We start from the raw sequence: 23855 nt of genomic DNA, 5'->3' as shown, positions 1-23855 counted from the left end.
TGCATCTGACCCTGGCGGTGATGCTCAGCTCCTCCGAGCCGTGCAGAACATAGCCGCCATATGGCCTTCACTAGCTGCTAACAGTCTCTTGTTAATACAGTCACGAGGGAGGATTTGTGCCCTCTGCTTCATTAACTAATCAAAATGCCATTCTGCAAGGGTTAACTACAGGGTAGGATAAAAAGCTATGGAAAAATGCATCAGGACCCCCTGGAAAAGAAGATTATCACAAGCTGTCCTGGTGCAGGGACCCCTAACAACCAGCTGCACAGCAAGTGGTCAATTTCCCTGCAGAGCCTCCGCAGGGCAAATGAAGTATTGCATGGTGTCTATTTTAAATCAATGAGCAGCTTATGTACTGCATGGACATACTGGGTCCTCCTGACAAAGTGACCCCCCGATCTCTGCTGTATGCTGACACATACAGACCCAGTGTAAGCAAAAACGGCACTTTTTTGGTATACAGTGGGTTGAAAGGGACCCTTTAGATATGTTGGGAAATACTCTATCCCAGCTTATCCCAGAGAGAAGTTATTCAGTTGGCATTACATGACAACACTTGGACCTTCTTATGTGAATGACCTGTTGCAGTGGCATCTTTATTTGTGGTTGGCATTAGAATGCCATTGTTAGTCCTTTTTTTCGGTCCTAGTCTAGAAATGAACTACATGTGTACATTAGAATGGTAATGTTCTGAATAAATGCACCCAAACTAGACAAATAATTTTTTTTTTTTAAAAATGCATACTCGCCTGCCCTAATTCCTGCCACTGCAATCCTGACAATGCCTGGTCCTGTTTGTCAGCACTTTCTGGTCTTAAACAAGAAAGTAATCACTCTCTAGGTGTAGCAAAACTACAACTCCCAGCATGACAATCAAACTCTATAGCAGGGGAAGGGAACATTGGCTCTCCAGCTGTTGCAAAACTGCAACTCCCATCATGCCTGGACAGCCAAAGCTGAAGCCCTGAGGTGAACAGCTTGTTGTCAATACATGGAGAGTGATTACAGTGGGAAATCTACATTGCCGTCCTTGGAAGACGCAGCCTGTGCTCTGTGAAGTGTTGACGTTCCATGTGCATGAAATACATATCAGCAATGTGATCAGTAAACAGTGCTCGGAGTTAGGGTGGTAGCAAGAACCAGTTCAGGCTTGACAAGACGGAGCTCTCAGCCGTGATCTCTGACTCCAGATAATGTGTAGGTACAATGTTGCCAGCTAAAAATATGCTATGGTGAAAAAAGCAGACGCCAGCTTTATTAAAGCGGACAGCGGGTGGTACAGCAGGTGCTGTGGTGGGAGTTGGAGACATAGCAGACATTCAAGTCACAGCAATGTGTAATATGGAGGGCATTCTAGGCATAGCAGCGGGTGCTTTGGAGGGAGTTTGGGGCATACTTGCGGGTAGTATGGGAGGAGTCCGAGCACAGCAGGGAATGTTGATGTGGGAGTTCGGGTATAAAGATGGATGCTATGATGAGTCAGCTATATGCTGGGAGTCCTAGGCATAGCAGTATTTGCTACGGCATGAGTTAGTGGCAAAGCAGAAGGTTCTATGGTGGGAATTTGGGGCATAGCAGCAGATTCTATGATGGAAATTCGGGCATCAGTGGGTTTTATGGTGGACATTTGGGGCATAATAATGGGTTCTATGGTGGGAGTTAAGAATAACTGGAACATGCTCAAGTCCGATTGTTCGGGATTTGAATACTGGGTGGCTGAAAAAGTTGGGGGAAAAAAAGAAAGTATACTCACTTGCCCCAATTACTGTCACTGCAAGTCCTGGCCTTAAAACAAGAAAGTGATCACTCCAATCAGTGGGCAAAGTGGTGATCCACCTTAGCCATCGATTGGCTGAACAGGCAGTTCCCAGTGTCAACACCAGGAAAGGCACAGCAGCAGGACTGGGATATGCAGCAGGAGGGAATGGCAAGGTGAGTACAGTTTAAGGCTGGGTTCACACACAGTATATTTCAGGCAGTATTTGGTCGTCATGGCAGGTCGTCATAGCAACCAAAACCAGGAGTGGATTAAAAACACAGAAAGGCTCTGTTTACGCAATGTTGAAATTGAGTGGATGGCCGCCATATAACGTTAAATAACGGCCATTATTTCAATACAACAGCTGTTGTTTTAAGATAACAGCTAATATTTGCCATTAAATGACGGCCATTCACTCAATTTCCACATTGTGTGAACAGAGCCTTTCTGTGCTTTTAATCCACTCCTGGTTTTGGTTGCTATGAGGACCTGACATGAGGACCAAATACAGCCTGAAATATACTGTGTGTGAACCCAGCCTAAAAAAAACACTTTTACGCAGAAACATTCATTTCCAGAGAACCCTCTTAAAAAATCATATAGAGTGGTACCTTGGTTTAAGAGTAACTTGGTTTAAGAGCGTTTTGGTTCAAGAGCTCATAGTTTTTCAAAATTGTGACTTGGTTTAAGAGCATTGCTTTGGTGTAAGAGCTCCCTGTACTGGGTGGGAGGGGGAGTGGGGGAGGGGCATGGTCTGTATAGCAGGGTCTACAGCACTGTGCTCTGACCCAGAAAGTCTCCCTCACCTTGCAAATCATGGTGGATCCACTTCAGGCTGGGGCTTACATCAGGGGACAGGACTGTGGAGGTAATCTCTCCATAGCTGTAACCCCTCGCCCCCCGGACAGAGAGCGCTGCTATACTGTGCCCACATCTGTCCTGCTCATTCCTTCCTGCTCCCTGAAGTCTCTGTCCGCCCTTGTGTTTCCCATCCTCTCCATTACTGTACAGTAACTTATAATATCACAGATTCTGCTGTTTCTGAATGTTTGTTTCATTTGCTTTACATGTTATTCAGAATAATAAATCATTATTTTTGGGGGACCAATTGTCTGCATTTCTATGATTTTTTTATGGGAAAATTTGCTTTGGTGTAAGAGTGATTTAGATCCCGGAACGAATTATGCTCGTAATCCAAGGCACCACTGTACTTAATTGCAGCCCTAGAAAGCCTATGGCTGCATCCATGTTTTCCTGGTCAGAAAGCGTCAAGTCCCTGAAGACGCTCCTGAAAGGCGGTCAGGCAAACAGCAGCCCCCACAGTATCAGTCTCAGGTCTGACTAGTCGGTGCTCTTCATGCTATTACATGGTGCTTTATCTTTCTGCGTCAGCCAGTGAATCTGAACTTCAGCTGACACAGAGAATCTAAAAAAAAAAAATAATAATAAAGGAACCAATACAAAAAAATCCAGAAATACAAGTTTTCTTGGGTAACTAGAATGCTAAAAATAGAGATTACGTAAAAAGAGGAATGATTGACAAACATCGACTTTTCAGGTATTGACCTCAGCAAATATTAGCTCTGATCTGCGTGAAGTGACCCTCAGGGGGACGTACAGATTATACGGAGTTGTGTTAAATTCGTCACTCTCAATAAAAGAACAAGGTGATCTTTTCATTGTGGAGAATCTCTAGGTTTTGTGTTACCAATATGCCTGATCTCTATAGCGGTCAGAGTCACATTAATATGACCGATCCCATGAAGGAGACACGTGGTGGGGAGTATATTAGGTGCAATAGTCTGCACACATATCCCTCATCCCTGATTTATCGGAATTGCAGTAAGGGATGATCACTGGCTTTCAGGCCAGGGTGGGGGTATTTGTGAGCAGCAGAGTTTGCCATCCTGTGCTGCTGTGGTGACCCCGTATGGTGAGCGGACACTGTGAATAAGTGACATGGAGCCATTGATGTGAAAGGTGAACATCGGCGAGGGCGGGTGACATGCTACAGCGGAGCAGCTCACCACCATAATGAGCTACCAGACGTGTCTAACACGAGATCAGTGAACTCTCCTGTGTATGGGGCTCCAGAGCAGATGGATGGTCACTGCTCCTCTTATAATGAAGTTACATCAGCAAAAAACGCTTCAGTTTTCCTGGTAGTATCAGGAGTAGGCTGGGTTCACATTGCTTTTTTCCATCTGTTTTATGCAAGAAAAAAAAAAAAACCTGATAAAAAAAAAGGAATGCATTTTGATTTGTTTTTCTATAAAACTTCCAATTTAAAAAATAAAAAATGGATCAAAACGCATCTTTTTTTGCGTACAAAAAAAATGTTCAACCACATTTTTTGTGTACACTTAAAAAAAAATAAAAAAAAACACCTTTTTCTTAATAATGAGAGTCAATAGAAAAACGGATCAGAAGGGATGCACACAAATGCATCCGTTTTTCATTCTTTTTTTTTGTTGCATAAAATGGATAGAAAAAACTCATTTAAAAAACGCTGTGTGAATCCAGCCTTAGGGATCAGCGAATTTACAGTACTAGGAAAGTTAAGTGCCTCGGCTTGTCAGCCAGCTGCCTTTGGACTCTGGAAAGGTTTCCCAGGACTAAAGTTTCCCACGACTGGATCCAGCTTTTCCAGGCACCCGAAGCAGAGCGGCACAGAGTTCAATGGCAGCCAGCTGACAAGCCGATTGCTGAGCCCAGCGAGGCACTTCACTTTACTAGTACTGTAAATTCACTCATCCCTAATCAAGATTGGAGTCTTCTGGACGTTGGCGTGTCAGGAGAGAAACATCACACTCATCCATGTGGAGGTGCTCTCAGCGATATGGGTATGACTCCATCCCTGCAGATTATGTACACCCACACATGCTGATTAGGGGAGATTTATCAAACATGGAGTAAAGTGAAACTGGCTCAGTTGCCCCTAGCAACCAATCAGATTCCACCTTTCATTCCTCACAAACTCTTTGGAAAATGAAAGGTGGAATCTGATTGGTTGCTAGGGGCAACTGAGCCAGTTTCACTTTACACCATGTTTGATAAATCTCCCCCATTGTCTTCTCTGGGGCGGATGGAACCTTCCAGCAAGACAATGCAATATAACCAGAAATGTCCAACTTTGGCCAAGACTTCCATGTACTACCCTGGTCCCCTAATTCCTCAGACATAATCCTGAATTATCATCTGTGGGATGAACCTAACCATTGGATATTATCTGCTGGTCATAATAATGTGACTCGGCAGTGTATGAGGCAGTGAATGAAGCAGCTCTTCCTCCCCTACCTCAGCAGGAAGTCACAGCACTTAAGAACCACATAGCTAATGGTACAAACCACTACAGCCCGTAGCACCAACCAGCACCGATCCCCTCAGTACACCGGAGAGATCTCCCTATCAGCCATAAGATTTAGCGAGTTTTTGGGTGAAATTTTCCAATAAAAGGACAGCTGACCCTAAAGTTTAGACGACCTTTGTATTTGCCATGCAGATGAATGCAGTCTATTGTTCCCTGTTATCAGTCATATCAGGCCGGGGGAGTGGCCGTCATTATTCATTCGGAGCGCTCTATTAATATTTAACCATTTATAACCTACGTCATGCCTTTCCAGAAGCGCGGTCTCTCTGGGAGATAAATGACTGGTAAATGTTACAGGAGTGCAGCTTGCTGCTACAAAGCAAAGGTTACCAGATCCAATATCCGCAGACACATAGACACAGGCCGCTACCTGTTCCCAATTATGAAATCCCGTCATAGCTCCTTGTTACATAACTTAATGTATAACCAGTTCAGGGTCAATCACTAGGGGCGGCCCGCTCCGCTCCGCCTCTCAGATCTCTATCTGGTTTTAGATAGATCAGATAAACAGATTGTGTGAACTGCGGCACAGTTTCCTGAACATGGTGCATAGCACAAAAAGGTGCTTAAAGGGATTTTTCCTGTTTAACACATTCAAAGTCTCCTACACTTATTGGAAAAAAGGAGACCTGGTGACCTGTCTGCAATTCTTCTCTACCCATTAGGATTAATGCACTTTGTTATTTCCATCATTTTTGGTTTTAAGCCAACCTGCAGCAATACAAACTCTCCATTGATTTCAATGGGAAAATAATCTGCTTAAAGTCACACTTAAGATTGGAATAGCCCGTTATCTCTGGGAATGATGATGTTGAGCTGGATGTAACAATGCTATACTACATCATTATAATCTATAATAATTGTGCCGCACTCACCCCCGGAGACAACTAGCAGACTTTCCTTTTTCTCTTTCTCGAAGCGGGTGGCCATCTCCTCCTGCGATGCCTCCTCCTCTTCTCGTTCTTCTTGTAACTTCTTCATTCTTTCCATTAAAAGCTCTATCTCACTTTCATAGTCCGTATTCTGCAAACGATTCAATATTATCAACTCTAAGTATATAGACCTTTATATTACGGGTCATTGACAGGGGTCAAATCAACTTCAAGCCCAGCTGAGGTAAAAGCTGGAAAGACACCTTACTTATAGACGGAGACCAGCCAAGCCACAATCATGTCTCCTCAATCCTCAGTACACATTACACCGCTACCTCTCCTGATTCTCCATATATACAAGACAGACATGTCTCCTCATCCCCCTATACACATTAGACTGACATTTCTCGCCATATATACCCATAGACATTAGACTGCTATCTCTCCCTATATACTCATACACATTAGACCGCTATCTCTTCCCATCACCCCATACACATTAGACTGCCTTCTCTTCCTACATATCCATACAAATTAGACTGCCATCTCTCCTTAAATACCTGGAGACAGGGCCGGACTGGGACTTAAAATCAGCCCTGGCAATCAAACCCCAGCAGCCCACATATCATATCCCTCCCTATATATCATGGATAGCGGTATAAAATACGAGCTGTTGCAAATTCTACTTTATTTAGCCATGTCCCCCACTACTCCCTTTAACATGTGAACCCCACCACCAGCACCTAAAAACAATGATATAACATGATCTGCTGTGGATTTGATGTGGCACATATATATGCACTCATTCAACTGATTAAATCAGAAGCATCAAATCCGCATTGGATTAGGTATGAACGTGCCCTTAAAGGGAACCTGTGAGGTCTATACCAGGTAACACAGCTGTAGATCCCAGCGTACAGATCAGGGATCGGATCTTTAGTCCACTGTAAACCTCTATAATCTTTCTTTTCATTACCAGCTGAAGTGTCACAGAGGTGGAGCCACAGCAGCACTTTCTGCCCCGCCCCTTCCTGCTCTGACTGATGGACGTATAGGTTAGTGCTGCTGCTGCCGCTGCTGTTGTGAAACTTTAGTTGGAAATGAAAAGGACAATTATATAAGTTTACACTGGACTAAAGATCAGTGATATCTCCCTCACCCCTGTCTGCTAAGAGCTACAGCCCTAGACCTGGTACGGACCTCACAGATTCCCTTTATAGGAGAAAAACATGGCCACTTTCTTCCAGAAACAGCGCCACACTCTTCTTCAGTTTGTGTGAGGTATTGCAGCTCAGTTCCATTGAAGTGAATGGAGCCAAGTTGTAATAACCATACACTGAGGACAGGGGTGGTGCTGTTTTTGGACAAAAGTTACAATATTTTTTAAATACCTTTTATCCTGACTATGTTTGCACACCATATAATGGCGGTCAAAGCTACATAATAAGCTGCTAGATAGCCATTTCCTACTGGATATCCATCTATCTATCTATCTATCTATCTATCTATCTATCTATCAGTAGGGCCCCAGGAAAAATTGAAGGATATATAATGGTAACATGGGTAAGAATTTTCTGTGCATGATAACACTGTCATAGTTAATAACACCAGTAAGCAAATATTATCACCATACTGTACACGTTACTGCCATACTGTTACTAAGCAAACCCACCAATATTGCCAATACTACCAGTATATAAGTAACAAATAATATCACCACACCATGAACACGGCCATTACCACCACATAATGACTAATACCGCTACACTGTGACTGAATACAATCCACATATATATCCATATATAAAATCCATATATATATATCCATATATACAATCCATATATAAAACACTAATATTACCAATAATACGAGTAATACCATCACACCATGCCCACTACTCTCACCATACAGTGACTGGATAATACCACTATACCATCACACCATGCCCACTACCCTCAGCATACGGTGACTGGATAATACCACTATACCATCACACCATGCCCACTACTCCCACCATACAGTGACTGGATAATACCACTATACCATCACACCATGCCCACTACTCCCACCATACAGTGACTGGATAATACCACTATACCATCACACCATGCCCACTACTCCCACCATACAGTGACTGGATAATACCACTATACCATCACACCATGCCCACTACTCCCACCATACAGTGACTGGATAATACCCCTATACCATCACACCATGCCCACTACTCTCACCATACGGTGACTGGATAATACCCCTATACCATCACACCATGCCCACTACTCTCAGCATACAGTGACTGGATACCACTATACTGGCACCAAATAACAGCCACTATATAAAGACCAATATTCTCCCAAAGCAGTGACCATAGAACACAGGTGTTACACTCTGTCCCTCCAGCTGTTACAGAACTACAAATCCCATCATGCCTGGACAGCTAAAGCATGATTAGAATTGTAGTTTTGCAACACCTGGAGGGCCGGAGTGTGACACCCCTGATACTGAGGTAGATCCCAGCTGTATAAAGGTTCTGCAGACATTATAAGTGATTATAGTGCAGTTACATCCTGTGACTCACAGTAGGTGTCTTCTCTGCATGAAGAGACGTCCACTTTTCCTTTTCTTCTCCATCTGGCTCCGGCCATTATGAAGGCTTCTCTGGCCAGGACTCCTCTCCACGGGATCTGCCAGACAGACATTTTAGGCTTCATGCTCCAGCAACATCCTCATCTATAAATCCCCCCATATAGAATAGCCCCCCTGCTGTACATCCCCCCCCCTATAGAATAGCCCCCCTGCTGTACATCCCCCCCCCCTATAGAATAGCCCCCCTGCTGTACATCCCCTTATATAGAATAGCCCCCCTGCACCCCCCATATAGAATAGCCCCCTGCATCCCCCCATATAGAATAGCCCCCCTGCATCCCCCTCCTACATAGAATGCCCCCCTGCATCCCCCTCCCATTTAAAATAGCCCCCTGCATCCCCCTCCAATATAGAATAGCCCCCGGCATCCCCCTCCGATATAGAATAGCCCCCCTGCACCCCCCTCCCATATAGAATAGCCTCCCCTGCACCCCCTCCCATATAGAATAGCCCCCCTGCATCCCCCTCCCATATAGAATAGCCCCCCCCCTGCACCCCCCTCCCATATAGAATAGCCTCCCCTGCACCCCCTCCCATATAGAATAGCCCCCTGCATCCCCCCATATAGAATAGCCCCCTGCATCCCCCTCCCATATAGAATAGCCCCCCTGCATCCCCCTCCTATATAGAATAGCCCCCTGCATCCCCCTCCATATAGAATAGCCCCCCTGTCCATCCCCCTCCCATATAGAATAGCCCCCTGCACCCCCCCTTCCATATAGAATAGCCCCCCTGCATCCCCCTCCCATATAGAATAGCCCCCCTGCATCCCCCCCCCCCTATATAGAATGGCCCCCTGCATCCCCCTCCCATATAGAATAGCCCCCCTGCACCCCCTATCATATAGAATAGCCCCCCTGTCCATCCCCCTCCCATATAGAATAGCCCCCTGCACCCCCCCTTCCATATAGAATAGCCCCCCTGCATCCCCCTCCCATATAGAATAGCCCCCCTGCATCCCCCCCCCCTATATAGAATGGCCCCCTGCATCCCCCTCCCATATAGAATAGCCCCCCTGCATCCCCCTCCCATATAGAATAGCCCCCCTGCATCCCCCCCCCTATATAGAATGGCCCCCTGCATCCCCCTCCCATATAGAATAGCCCCCCTGCACCCCCTATCATATAGAATAGCCCCCCTGCATCCCCCTATCATATAGAATAGCCCCCTGCATCCCCCTCCTATATAAATTAGCCCCCTGCATCCCCCTCCCATATAGAATAGCCCCCTGCATCCCCCTCCCATATAAATTAGCCCCCTGCATCCCCCTCCAATATAGAATAGCCCCCTGAATCCCCCTCCCATATAGAATAGCCCCCTGCATCCCCCTCCCATATAGAATAGCCCCCTGCATCCCCCTCCCATATAAATTAGCCCCCTGCATCCCCCTCCAATATAGAATAGCCCCCTGAATCCCCCTCCCATATAAAATAGCCTCCTGCATCCCCCAATATAGAATAGCCCCCTGCATCCCCCTCCCATATAGAATAGCCCCCCCTGCACCCCCTCCCATATAGAATAGCCCCCCTGCATCCTCCTCCTATATAGAATAGCCCCCCCTGCACCCCCTCCCATATAGAATAGCCCCCCCTGCACCCCCTCCCATATAGAATAGCCCCCCTGCATCCTCCTCCTATATAGAATAGCCCCCCCTGCACCCCCTCCCATATAGAATAGCCCCCTGCATCCCCCTCCCATATAGAATAGCCCCCCCTGCACCCCCTCCCATATAGAATAGCCCCCCTGCATCCTCCTCCTATATAAAATAGCCCCCCCTGCCATATAGAATAGCCCCCCTGCATGGCCACATGTGAAGGGGTTAAAAAAAAAAAAAAATTCTCACCTCACCTCGCTCCCAGAAGCTTCTTCCTTGGCTGTATCTTCGGTCCACGGCGGCGGCGGCGGCTCTCCTCTCTCTCCTCCAGGTCCTCAGCGGCGCGTCAGGGAAGTGACGTCACCGCTGGGGGCCTGGTGGAGGTGGCTGCAGACGTGCCTGCGCGCGGCACGTCTGCGGCCCTCGGCACTTGGGAGGGGAACAACGGGGCGGAGACACGCCACCGCAGCCCCCTCCCGCCACCACAGCCCGCTCACCTTGGCCCGGCTGGCCCGCTCCTGACGTGCTCCGCCAATCAACGAGGGGCCACAGCGGCGGGCCGCATCGGCCCCACGTTGATTGGACTGGAGGAGCATGTCAGGAGCGGGCCGCAGCGGTGATTATTTTTTTTTTCTATTAGACAGCCCGGGCGGCCCACAGACTGGTAATCTGGCCAGCCCAGCGGGCATTTGCCCGCCTTGCCAGATTACCAGTCCGGGCCTGCCTGGAGACATTAGACTGCCATCTCTCACGATATATACCCATACACATTAGACTGCCATCTCTCCTTATATACCCCATAGACATTAGACTGCCATCTCTCCCTATATACCTATAGACATTAGACTGCCATCTCTCCCTATATACCTATAGACATTAGACTGCCATCTCTCCCAATATATACCTATACACATTAGACTGCCATGTCTCCCTATATACCCCATAGACATTAGACTGCCATCTCTTCTAATATATACCCATAGACATTAGACTTCTATCTCTCCTGATATATATTTCAATACACATTAGACCGCTATCTCTCCAGATATACCCATACATATTAGACCTCTATTTCTTACAATAGCCCCACTTACATTAGACCACTATCTCTCCCAATATCCCAACTCACATTAGACCGCTGTCTCTCCTGATATACCCATACATATTAGACCGCTATCTCTCCTGATATACCCATACATATTAGACCGCTATCTCTCCTAATAGCTTCACTAACATTAGACCGCTATTTCTCCCAATATCCTCACTCACATTAGACTGCTATCTCTCCCGATAGATCAATACACATTAGACTGCTATCTCTCCCAATATCCCCATACACATTGATAGCTTTTGTAACTTAAAGAGGTTAATCCAGGATTAGAAAAAAACACAGCTACTTTCTTGTAAAAGCAGCATCACCCCTGTCCTCAGGTTGTGTGCAATATTACAATTCACCTCCAGTCACCTCAATGGAACAAAGCTGCAAATCCCCCCACCCAAACTGAGGACAAGAGTGTCGCTGTTGCTGAAAACAAACAAATACGTTTTTCTAAGCCTGGATAACCCCTTTAAGGCGGATGATCTGGGGCTACTGACCGGAAGAAGCTCTGGACTACCAGTACATTCATCATAAGAAGTGAATACTAACAATACAATATCTGAACATATACAGAGATTTCATGGGTTCTGCTGACCTCAGTGCTGTTACTCATCAGGCCCGTGTTCTCTATACTGTTGTCATTGGCAAGATCACAAACGCAAAGCTTGTTTTTCACCACTAGGTGGAGCCCATTGGAAGGTTCGTGATCCCTCTCCGGATTTATGCCACTGCCGAAAACAAAACTTGCCAACGCGTGATAGTGAGCCAGCAGTACCACCGCGTGCACCAGCTCTGCCAGTGACCAGTTGTTCTCTCCGGTTTTCACCAATTTCTGGAAAACATTAGTGATATGTTCAGGATTACACAAGTGCGATGGTAAGTGGCCACTGGAGCGAGCGTCATAGTGGGCACACTTACCTGTATGTGGTCTTTAGTTATTAACCATGGTCTGTGTGCGAGGAGCTTGTTGATTTCGTTGAGATTTTTTAGCCTTTGTGGGACGTATTCCAACCCGTTAAGCCATTCGGAGGATCCGCCGGTGTTCAGGAACTCATCCACATGCATGTTTATCAAGTACACGCACTGGTGCCGCGCCGCAGCCTGAAAGGAGAGAGAAGATGCCATTACATTTAATGGGCAAGGCGGGGTCTGGTGTGCAATAAGTGCAAAAATATGGAGGAATGCCTCAAAAAGGTGCATGCAATAGACGTACCATAAGGTACACCATGCAACCGCACACTTGCCCACCTAGCCGGAGCCGCCACAGGACTGTGAAGGGTTGGGGTGCTCTGGTGTTTAGGTATTATGGCTGATTATACATAGATGCTTCATAGGCGATGACCATCTCTGTCAGCATAAGCAATCTGTCATAGGCCGCTACTGGGAGGCTCCCAATTTGGGCCAACTTCTAGAAGAAGTAGAGGAGCCTCCATATCTCTGCTTTCTGGAGGTTCATCCATATTTATGAGAGAGTGTGTTGTAACTATAGTATTCTGTGGGCACGTTGAGGCTGGCGGTGTATAGAGCAGTGCTTCTCAAACTTTTTTTTACAGAAGCCTCACCCAACAGACCAAGGCAATGCCTGGGCCTCACCAGACTGACCAAGAGGATGCCTGGGCCTCACTATCTGTGGTGAAAGTCCATTTAAAAGCTGAAAATAATGCAAGGGCTACCTTTCACCTATCTCCCAAGCTCTAGATTCTAATAAAGCCAGTAATAATGTTGCTGAAATGGAGATATTTGCAAACAGCAAAAGGACTGCGCAGATCATAGTAACTTTTGTGCAAACTGCCTCCCCAGCTGGGCCTCACCAACAACTAGAGGACGCTGGGTTATGCTGAATCACAATATTGTGGCCGACACCGATGAGGGGGGCACTGTGGCCGACACCGATGAGGGGGGCACTGTGGCCGACACCGATGAGGGGGGCACTGTGGCCTACACCGATGAGGGGGGCACTGCATCTGACACTGTATAAGAGGTAAATATACCTGGCACTGTATTAGAAAACATTTTGACTGATGCTGTATGAGGCAGCGATGTAACAGTCTTGGCAGGTGTATGAATTGTGCTCAAGATTTACACCATTGTGTATCTGCATGTACAAAAGGGCAACAAAGCAGTATTTGTCCCAGGAAATAATGCAATATCATAACAAAACCACTGAAACAGAACACATGGACAGGAATACTTGCCATGATAGCGATGTAGTGCCGGTAATGGTAAGGCAGGGGTCCGTCCATACGTAGCATATAGAACTGTGTGCGGAGGAAGGACTCCAGGTACTGCGGGTGGAGGCTCATGACTCGGGTGATGTTGTCCAGGCGGCCGGATGTGCTGTACTCCTCCACCAGCCGGTTGATGAGCGTCACCACATCATTGGTTTGGCCAAACTAACAGAGAAAGAAGACAACTCAGGAGCCTAGAAGGCAGACGCCTCCTTATATAAACCAACGTCCTAGCATCAAGATTTACAGTCATAAGAAAACCAGACGTCTATTCCAGATAGTTCTGTCTTCCAGAGGATTTAGTGAAAAAGACAGTGAGCTTTCACTACGCCATTGTTCACACAGAGGAATTATCCATGTAAACCAATCAGGTTGTTGCACATCATTATATTATACATATATCATCTATATCGATCTCAAATCTGATCTATCCATCTATGATCTATCCATCTATGATTTATCCATCTCTCCTACCTAGATAGAAAGTAGAAAACAAGCCGCACATCCAGATCCAATAAGGCGGATGCTCAGGGAATAAGTCCTCAGGCCAAGGATTCCGCAAATAGAAGATAGAGAGTCCACAACACACCAGCTCAGGTGGTACAAAAAGTGTAGTTTATTCCAAAATGGTGAACAGACAGATGCAACGTTTCGATAGCCTCACGCTATCTTTCTCAAGCAACTTGCTTGAGAAAGATAGCGTGAGGCTATCGAAACGTTGCATCTGTCTGTTCACCATTTTGGAATAAACTACACTTTTTGTACCACCTGAGCTGGTGTGTTGTGGACTCTCTATCTTCCATCTCTCCTACCTATCAATCTATCTATCTATCTATCTATCTATCTATCTATCTATCTATCTATCTATCTATCTATCTATCTATCTATCCATCCATTTCCTATCCATCCATCCATTTCCTATCCATCCATCCATTTCCTATCCATCCATCCATTCCCCATCCATCCATTCATTTCCTATCTATCTTCGCTAATTTGTATCTTTACATCTGAAGTCTTACAATCCATTATGCCTGGATTGCCCAAGCACTTCTGGACTATAGGATACCAGATTAAAGGAACTTCACTATATACCCAGTTGGGTGACCACCCCCCTCCGTATAACACAGCCTGACACTATATATCCTACACTACGTCACATAGATGATGAACCTGTCCAATTCAGAGGCAAAGCTTAATTATCTGATACACAGCTCCAAACTCTGCTGGCTTTAGCCACAAGGCTCCCATAGAAGATCCATGCGTCTATGATATACAGGGCCTGTGGGCTTATTTGGCTTCACAATAAAGTTTAAATTGAAACTTTTTGCTATGTTTGACGGCTGAAACTGCTCCACTGGAAAATCCAGAATAAAGTAAAAAAAAAAAACAAAAAAAAACATATAGGCGCCAATGTTTTATATATGACTTCTGGTATTCTTCAGAGGGCTGCCAGAGAAACCCCATACCCACCATTAGATAAGGGGTCTCTTAAAGGGACCTTACAACCATTCATGGGCTTTTAAAAAAAATATATATATCTGTATAGTTTGTGCATTAGTTGACACTTGCCGTCCCCTCTCTGTTCAGCTGGGAGTTATTTTAAGCTGGAATGAAAACACATGGCCTGTATCCTCCACCCGGCAGAGATGCAAGCTCAGCACTGACAAACCCACTGACCCCGATCACAGAGAAACCCGAGAACATGAAAGAGATGGATGACAAGAGGCAAAGGCTTCCCCCATAGCAGGAGCCATGTGCTGACGGGCATAAAACCACCCCAACAATGCCCACGACATACCCCCAGTGCCCACTCACCACCCACAGAGCCCACAACTTACCCCCAGTGCCCACTCACCACCCACAGTTCCCATTACATACCCCACAGTGCCCACTCACCACCCCAGTGCCCACCTTTCATAGACCCTGGAAATGGTCTCCTCTTTAACTGAAGATCTGTGCTAGGACTAGATCCCTGTAATATGTATATGTAACCCAGCAGCACACAGGACGCCCTAAACCCCTCACTGAGCACGCCCACACTGCTCCCCAGTGTATCCCCAGGCTCATATACACATATCAGCTGTTCACCTATGACAGAGCACTGAGCTAGCGTGATGTCCGGCAGGTCGCAGACATGGACGCATAATAATAAGTGCATTCTCTTTTCCCTGATGCTCATCCCTTTCCTGTTTCCTATTCCTATTTCCTTCCTTATACTCACAAGTGTGCTGGGGTATATTAATGGAGTAATGATAAAGCGGACAGCAAGAACAGCTTGTATAATATAAATATATATAGTCATACTTATGTTACATAATCAGGATCTATCGATCTCTCTCCTATCTATCTATCTCCTATCTATTATCTATCTCCTATCTCCTATCTCTCTATCTATCTATCTCCTTATCTATCTATCTCCTTATCTATCTATCTATCTCCTTATCTATCTATCTATCTACTTATCTATCTATCTATGTCTCATCTATCCATCTCCTATCTATCTCCTATCTATCTCCTATCTATCTCCTATCTACCTATCTATCTATCTCCTATCTATTATCTATCTCCTATCTCCTATCTATCTCCTATCTATCTATCTATCTATCTCCTTATCTATCTATCTCCTTATCTATCTCCTTATCTATCTATCTATCTCCTTATCTATCTATCTATCTCCTTATCTATCTATCTATCTCCTTATCTATCTATCTATCTATCTATCTCCTTATCTATCTATCTATCTATCTATCTCCTTATCTATCTATCTATCTATCTATCTATCTATCTATCTATCTATCTATCTATCTATCTATGTCTCATCTATCCATCTCCTATCTATCTCCTATCTATCTCCTATCTATCTACCTATCTATCTACCTATCTATCTACCTATCTATCTACCTATCTATCTACCTATCTATCTACCTATCTACCTATCACTGAACTTAGGGAAATCAGTGAAAAAAATCCAATGGAGTTCTCATTTAAGAGTCTCCACTGATTGCCCCCAACAAAATTTGAATGTGCAAAGAAGGGGTCCGTGGAGCCTCAGTTGTGAGTCTCAAAACACGGGAATAGCCGGATATCCCTCACTCCAGAGTAGGAAGCCTGTTGCCAAGGGGGGTGCCTTCCACCCTGATAATGCGAGCATTGGGACTTATAAGTCAAAGTCTAACCCTGTTGCGAGTGTAATATAAGACAAGGTTTACCAAGGCTAGGCATTCATCCACAGACAGCTGTTTCGGGGTATTTGCCCATCATCAGTGTGGAGCAGGATTCTGGCTACCAGGAGAAATGAAAAATAGACCAACAAAACACACCAATCACTGAACTCAGGGAGAACAGCGAAAAAGGTTTCCATCATATACTATATTTCTGGTGGTCTTTTCCATATCTGTAGACACACAACACATAGACACACAGACACACACAGGACCACGGCACGTGACGGACAGCAGCAGCAGCTTACATATATGGCGGCTTCCTATAGCTCTTAGATTATTGTAGAATCGATCACTGACATGTGACTGTATGATCTCTGATCACATCTATAAGGCCTGGCCCATCGCTCTATATTAAGCCGCTGAATGCATTTACCTCTTTCTCGGGTATATAGGCACTTGGTCCTCTTGATGGTTGGGACATTATGATTTTCTTATCCTAAAATAAAATGGACAAAAGGTCTTATAAAATACTGAATTCATGTAACACGTCTGACCTGTCCTCTATGAAGTGCTTCAGGGTGTGACATTGTGCGGATAGTGTGGTGTGCCACCATGTTCATAGCAGGGCTAATAGTTCCCTAAGGCCTAGTTCATACAGAGAAAGAATTCCAGCTGGTTCTGAAAAAGCTGGGTGACAATGCTTGTTACCAAGGCAACAGAGGAACGCCTGGTGAGTTTAATCCAAGAGTCCGAATAGTTCGAATATTTGTGCGCCTCTCCATGATAAACTGTGGAGAGCACATGGGACCATGTCGCTGGACTAACCCTTTAATTTTGTTGTTTAAAGGGGAACTCCGGGCTAGCGATTGCTGGGGAGGATGAAAGTAGTAACATGCTCTTACCTCTCCCACTCCAGCACTGGTGCCAGTATGCCGCAGCTTTGTCCCTGCCACGTCTGAGTGGGGACGCAGGTCATGACCTGTTAGGCCTGCTCAGCCAGTCAGCAGCTGCAGTGGGGTCCGCCTCGACTGAGCGGGTCTAACAGGTCACAACCCAGGTCCCCACTCAGACCGGATAATGGCACCAGCGCTGGAGTGGCAGAGCTGAGAGCATGTTACTTCTTTCACCCTCCCTAGCACAGAGTTCACCTTTAAGATTAGAAAAAGGCTCCCTCTCTCAGAAATAGCGCTTCTCTTTCCCATACGTTGGGTCTACTAGTGCACCTCTGCCCCATGCCTGCCTCACTAACTAATATCATGCCACCCCTCTAAGGCTAGGGCTAAATGGTGATTTATGCCGCGACAGGGGTCATCGAACCAAAGATCGCCATCGTGCTCGAGGTAAATAGGCTGGATCACACTGCGACCCAAAAGTGGCATCAAATGTGACCCTGTAGTCACAAGAAATCCATCCGATATCCACTGTCGTAGGTCACAACCTGACTCAGTGACCTTAGGTACAACACAGCGTGATCAGTGCAATGTGGCATGGTGGTCTTTGGTCTCATGACCCCTGCTGCGGTCAAAATCATTGTGTAGGCCCAAACTTAAAGGGGTTCTCCAGGTTTAGTAAACATAGCCACTTTCTTCCAGAAACAGCGCCACTCTTGTTCTCAGTTTGGGTGTGGGTTTTCCAGCTCAGTTCCATTGATGTAAATGGAGCTGAAATATAATACCACGCACAACCCGAGGACAGAGGTGGGCCTGTTTTTGCAAGAAAGTAGCTGAGCTTTTTCTAAACTTGTATAACCCCTTAAAGTTATAGAAGACCGCTGTATGATCAAGGAAGAAGAATATACTTGCCAATAGGTGGCGACAACACTTAATAAAGGGTAAAGAAACCCAAGACAACTCGGTAATATCGATCTTTTTTTCTACAACAATTTAGAAAGGACACAATACACACAACAAGAAAAACACACAAGCAGCGCTATACACATACATGACTATGCAATACCACATGCCACAAAAAATTAACAAAAAAATATAACGCTCCATTCGTGTGCTCTAGCAAATACTTAGTACTCCTATAATATAAAGCATTGCGTTGTTTCTAGCTATTCCTCCTGGAAATGTACTGATAAACTGACAACTAGGCGTTACCCTTCCTGTCGGCAATAGGGTGTGTCCCTACACTGATAATGTCAGCAGCGATTGGAGGCCATCCAAGGGTTTAGGGGCACTCCACATTGACAAAAGGAACACTTGTTAGCGCAATTTGGATTTTTTTTAAATTTTATTATTTAGATTTTTTTTCTAAGTCGAATGAACCAAATTGGACCCAAAACAAGTATCAGGGAATTCAATCATCTCTGCAAATAAGCTATCAGTAGTATCTTACTTAAAGGAGTATTCCCATCTCACGCTGTTTTCCTCTATCCGTAGAGATGGGAGTACCCCTTTAAGGCCATGTAAACATTCATACTCCATGCGGCTTTGGCCTCTGTTGGGAATTGAACCCTGTAAGTATTGACATTAAGTTTGTTACAAACTTCCACAGCAAGACGGAAAAGAACGAAAAGATAAGGACGTCCACTTTACTTGCCAACTCTAATCCTTTGATTATTTGTTGACCTGGCATGCTATATGCCATTCAGTCCCACTAAGCAAACAGGGGCCATACAATTTACATGGCCTTTGATGAACTTGATTTGGCATGGCTGACTTAACCTGGAGGCTTAGTGAACATAAAGAGGCCTGAGCCTGAATGTCAGCACCGTGAACCATCTATAATCTGTCTAAACATGGTGGTTACAAACGGTAAATCCCTGGTTATTGTCAGGAGGTCATAATTAAAGGGGTTGTCCTAGGTGTTAGAAAGGTCCCATGACAATAAGCTGATCAAAAAGCGTTCCCATGCTGAGACCCCCACCCCCCCATTCCTCACCAAAGACCAGCTATGATCTCTGGGATAATCTGGCAAGTAAGCGCTCAATTTCCCTACAGCGCCTCTAGAGGAAAAATGAAGCATTACAGGATCAAAACCTACCTATATATGTGTATATATGATACACATGACACTACTATACCAGAGCAAAATATTACCACCATACTGTGATTAACTTCATTTGGTTACTGAACAACATACACTATAAAAAGACCAATATTACCATTAATACTATACAAGGACCAAATAATACCCCCACACATTAAGAGTGTCATTTTTGTGCCCTCCCCCCAATTTAGTAATAGTATTCCCTTTAGGCCCCACAAAGCAGTCTTGCCCATCACACAGTAAACCTGCCCTCTTACAATAATACCCTGTCTGCCCCAAACAGTACTAACTACCCCTTTGCATGCCCCACTGCCCACATCTGTGCCCTAATAAAATAATACTCTCTGACCCCTGATCCCATGACGAGCAGTGAGTCCTATTTTGGTCTATGATGCCAGTGGTCCTGCAAAGATTTGGGTACGGTTAAAAGTGGTGAACGCCTAGGCATCTGGGGCTAAAATCCAGGATATGTGACCTTTTTGCGATTGTGGCGTGAGTGGTTTGTGACCTCTATAGTTCCTTCACTGCTTGAGATGAGCGATAGGCAACTTGTTTGAACTTAGCAACGAAGGTCTGCTTTTTGTCCAGAAAGAGCGCCACTCTGGTCCATGGCTATGTCCGGTATTGCAGCTGAGTCCATTCCGGTGAATGCAATACCAGATGAAGCCTGAGGATAAGAATGACGCTGTTTTTGGAAAGGAAAAAAAAAAAAAAAAAAACGCTTCTTCATCCAGGCTGTGAATCACTCGGTGAAAGGTTAGTAAACAACACCCTCCGGCCACCATGACTAAGTCTCCCATAACTTGTTGATACATAGGTCGCTGGCAACTGCGCTCAACGTTTTGCCCCCAGGCCATGTGCTATTGGACGGGAAGGACACACCTTCCTGTTTATATGTAGGAGAAAAGTGCAGCGACCTGGAGTGACCTCTGGACCACAAAAGTCTCCCAATCTGCAGCTCGGGATGACAATGTGGCACCACAGTGCGGTACGTGGGTACCTGTCATATGGACGGTGATATGGCTGGCACCACCTATTAGAAATCCACCATAACAGTAGTGAACAATGGAGGCGGGTTCTCTGCCTTTTATAAATGTAGTCCAGGGGCCACACTATGGCAGATTAACAAAAATTGTGAGAAAAACTATTTCCATAGCAACCAATCAGAGCACAGCTTTCAGTATACCAGAAGGAGGTGAAAAATGAAAGCGGAGCTGTGATTGGTTGCTATGGGCAGATCAGGGAGTTTATCTCCAGGGGGGTCACACTGTATATGAGGACAACCATAGGGGGCGCTGACATCACTTGTGACAGTAATCTATAAATGCAAAGAGACAAACTTCTAGTTGGGTGATCGGCTATGTGAAGTACAGCGATATAGATACAAAAAACAGGGTGTGGACTATAGAAAAAAGATAAACGTGGGACACATAGATGGATAGATAGATGCGATAAATGCGATAAAATGGGATGCAATAGATGGATAAATTGATGAGATGGATGGATGATGGATGGGTAGATAGATACGATGGATGGGTGGATGAATGGATAGATATATAGAGAATGGACAGATAGACGCGATAGATAAAATGATTAGATGGATAGATACAATGGATACAATGGATGGATAGATACGATGGATGGATAGATACAATGAATGGATGGATGGATGGATACGATAGATGGATGGATAGATACGATTGATGGATAGATACAATGGATGGATAGATACGATAGATGGATGGATGGATGGATAGGGGAAGGATGGGTAGATAGATACAATGGATAGATGGGTGGATGGATAGATAGAGGATGGGTTGATAGATATGATGGAGGGATGGATAGATAGATAGATAGATAGATAGATAGATAGATAGATAGATAGAGAATGGATAGATGGATGGGTAGATAGATACGATGGATGTATGGACGGATAGATAGATGGACATGGATGAATTAGATGGACAGATATATATAGATATATATATATATAGTTGGTTAGATAGAATGGATTAATAGATCGATAGATGCACGGACGGACAGATAAATATGATAGATAGAAAAAAGGATATATGGGACAGGCACCTCTAGAAGGCTGGGGGTCGTACACACTGGAGGGCAGGCTAGTTTCGCCGCCTTTCAGCTTTCGCTCTGAATCTGAGCCAGGGCTATCACAAACCAGAAGAGGAAGCCATAGCTCAGCACGTGCAGGAATGTCTGCCTGTATATTATCACAGAGGATTCTGGGAGTGGAAACTTCTCCAGCTTAGATTACAGCGGCAGAGAAGTGACAAGTCAGGGATTTTCTCCTACAAAGAGTTGCATTTTGCTCAGATTAGAGTGGGTTGCGGTAACAGAGAAGCTTTCACAATGCAGATAGGCCTCTAATGTCTATGATATCGCTGCAGAAGCCGGAGGACGGAGCCGCAATACTTCCATGACCTCGGCCTTGGTCTTGCCAGAATTGACAGATAAAACTCAGTGGCTTCTGGGAGTCATAGATCTTCTGGGAAAATTTAACCCTTACAACAGAGTGATATTATATGGGGTAAAATTGCTGGGAAACTTAAAAAATTTAGCTAAGCACGTCTACTTAAAGGGGGTTATTCAGGATTATGAAAACATAGTTGCTTTCTTTCAGAAAAAGCATCACCCCTGTCCTAAGTTCAATTGGTCTGCATTTACTTCAATGGAACGGAGCTCTAATACTGCATACAACCTGAGGACAGGTGTGAGCTATTCCTCTATGAAGGCAACTAGGTTTTTTGTAATCCTGGATAACTCTTAAGTTTTCTGCTGTTTGGGCTGAAATGAATAAACAGGACAGACGCAGTACCAGGCACGGCCACTAAAAAACTCCTGGCGCTGCTCTTAGTGAGCAACGAATCAGGTGCTGCACTTGCTTATGTGCTGTGGCCCTTTTAATTACCTAATTCCGACCCCCACCAGTTTAATACTGATAGCCGACCTAATAGGCCATCAAGATTAAAGTAATAAAGTTCCCCTTTAACACACGAATGCTAAGACCTGAAATTGAACAACAAAACATTGGAAATAACAGAAGAAAGTAGTTGACACTGAAGCTCAGCTGCAGTTAAACAGGATGCACCTGTGTTTCAGCAACGTACAGCCGTATCTAGTGTTGTGAGTTCAGGTCTGTATCCAGTCACTATGTGGAAATTAACCATATCCCTTTAAAGGGGTACTCCAGAGGAAAAAAATGTTTTTAAATCAACTGTTGTCAGAAAGTTATATAGATTTGTAAATTATTTCTGTTTAAAAATCTTCGATCTTCCAGTACTTGGATTTAAAAATCTCCAGTCTTTCCATACTTATCAGCTGCTGTAAGTCCTGCAGGAAGTGGTGTATTCGTTCCAGTCTGACAAAGTGATCTCTGCTGCCACCTCTGTCCATGGTCGGAACTGAGCAGGAGAGGTTTTCTATGGGGATTTGCTGCTGCTCTGGACAGTTCCTGACATGGACAGAGGTGGCAGCAGAGAGCACTGCTCTATTTGGTCCCACATCCATGATGGTCAGTATTATCTCAGGCCTTGCTAGGCTCCACTGACAGACAGCATGTACTAATCCCATGACAATCTCTCTTCAGTTCACGTACCATCCTGACAGACCAGACACTTCCACCTTAAAGGATCTTCAGGAGGTAGTATAGTTGATGGGCTTTCATCAAGGGGATGGCCAAGAATTTTACAGGAATATTTTATAGGCTGTCTTGGAGCTCTTTAGGATGGGAAGCCTTGAAGACAATGGTGGCATCTCCAAGTGGTTCTGGTGCCCCCGACCCGGGAACCAACAATGAGGGAAGATTCTTTTGTCATAAGTTTAGTAACTCCGATGACTTGCACGCAATATGTTATATAGCTAAGGGTAGGGAACAGTTGCCTTACTATTTATTTTGTTTTCTATTATCATGTTAATAACACAATGGCTGCCATGCCCATTTCACCCCCAAAATTCTCAGTCCTAGCCTCGTTTTCTGCAAAACGATCAAAGGGACGGGACATGGTGAAACCAAGGATACAACCGGCCTTGGCTAATCCCAGCACAGCTTTGCTTAGTTAATATAAACCGTATCGCCAGAGCCGTGTTATCAGGAAGCAGATTA

The 23855-nt window shown here is 45.0% G+C and overlaps 1 protein-coding gene across 2 annotated transcripts in view; it reads right to left on the bottom strand.

Annotated features, from left to right (window-relative positions):
- Positions 1–23855, bottom strand: part of SESN3 (sestrin 3) — a 67258-nt gene that overhangs the window by 9595 nt on the left and 33808 nt on the right. Inside the window, exons 2-6 of one of the 2 annotated variants that reach the window (XM_069969631.1) lie at positions 17172–17234; positions 13542–13739; positions 12265–12447; positions 11942–12178; positions 6008–6155 (exon numbers count right to left, since the gene is read on the bottom strand). In XM_069969631.1, the coding sequence (XP_069825732.1) occupies positions 6008–6155; positions 11942–12178; positions 12265–12447; positions 13542–13739; positions 17172–17234 (829 nt within the window). The remainder of the gene's footprint in view (positions 1–6007; positions 6156–11941; positions 12179–12264; positions 12448–13541; positions 13740–17171; positions 17235–23855) is intronic. The other variant, XM_069969632.1, reaches the window with a different exon arrangement.

The sequence above is a fragment of the Dendropsophus ebraccatus genome, chromosome 5, assembly GCF_027789765.1.
Source record: "Dendropsophus ebraccatus isolate aDenEbr1 chromosome 5, aDenEbr1.pat, whole genome shotgun sequence".
Lineage (NCBI taxonomy): Eukaryota > Metazoa > Chordata > Amphibia > Anura > Hylidae > Dendropsophus > Dendropsophus ebraccatus.
This window is presented reverse-complemented; position numbering and strand designations above follow the sequence as displayed.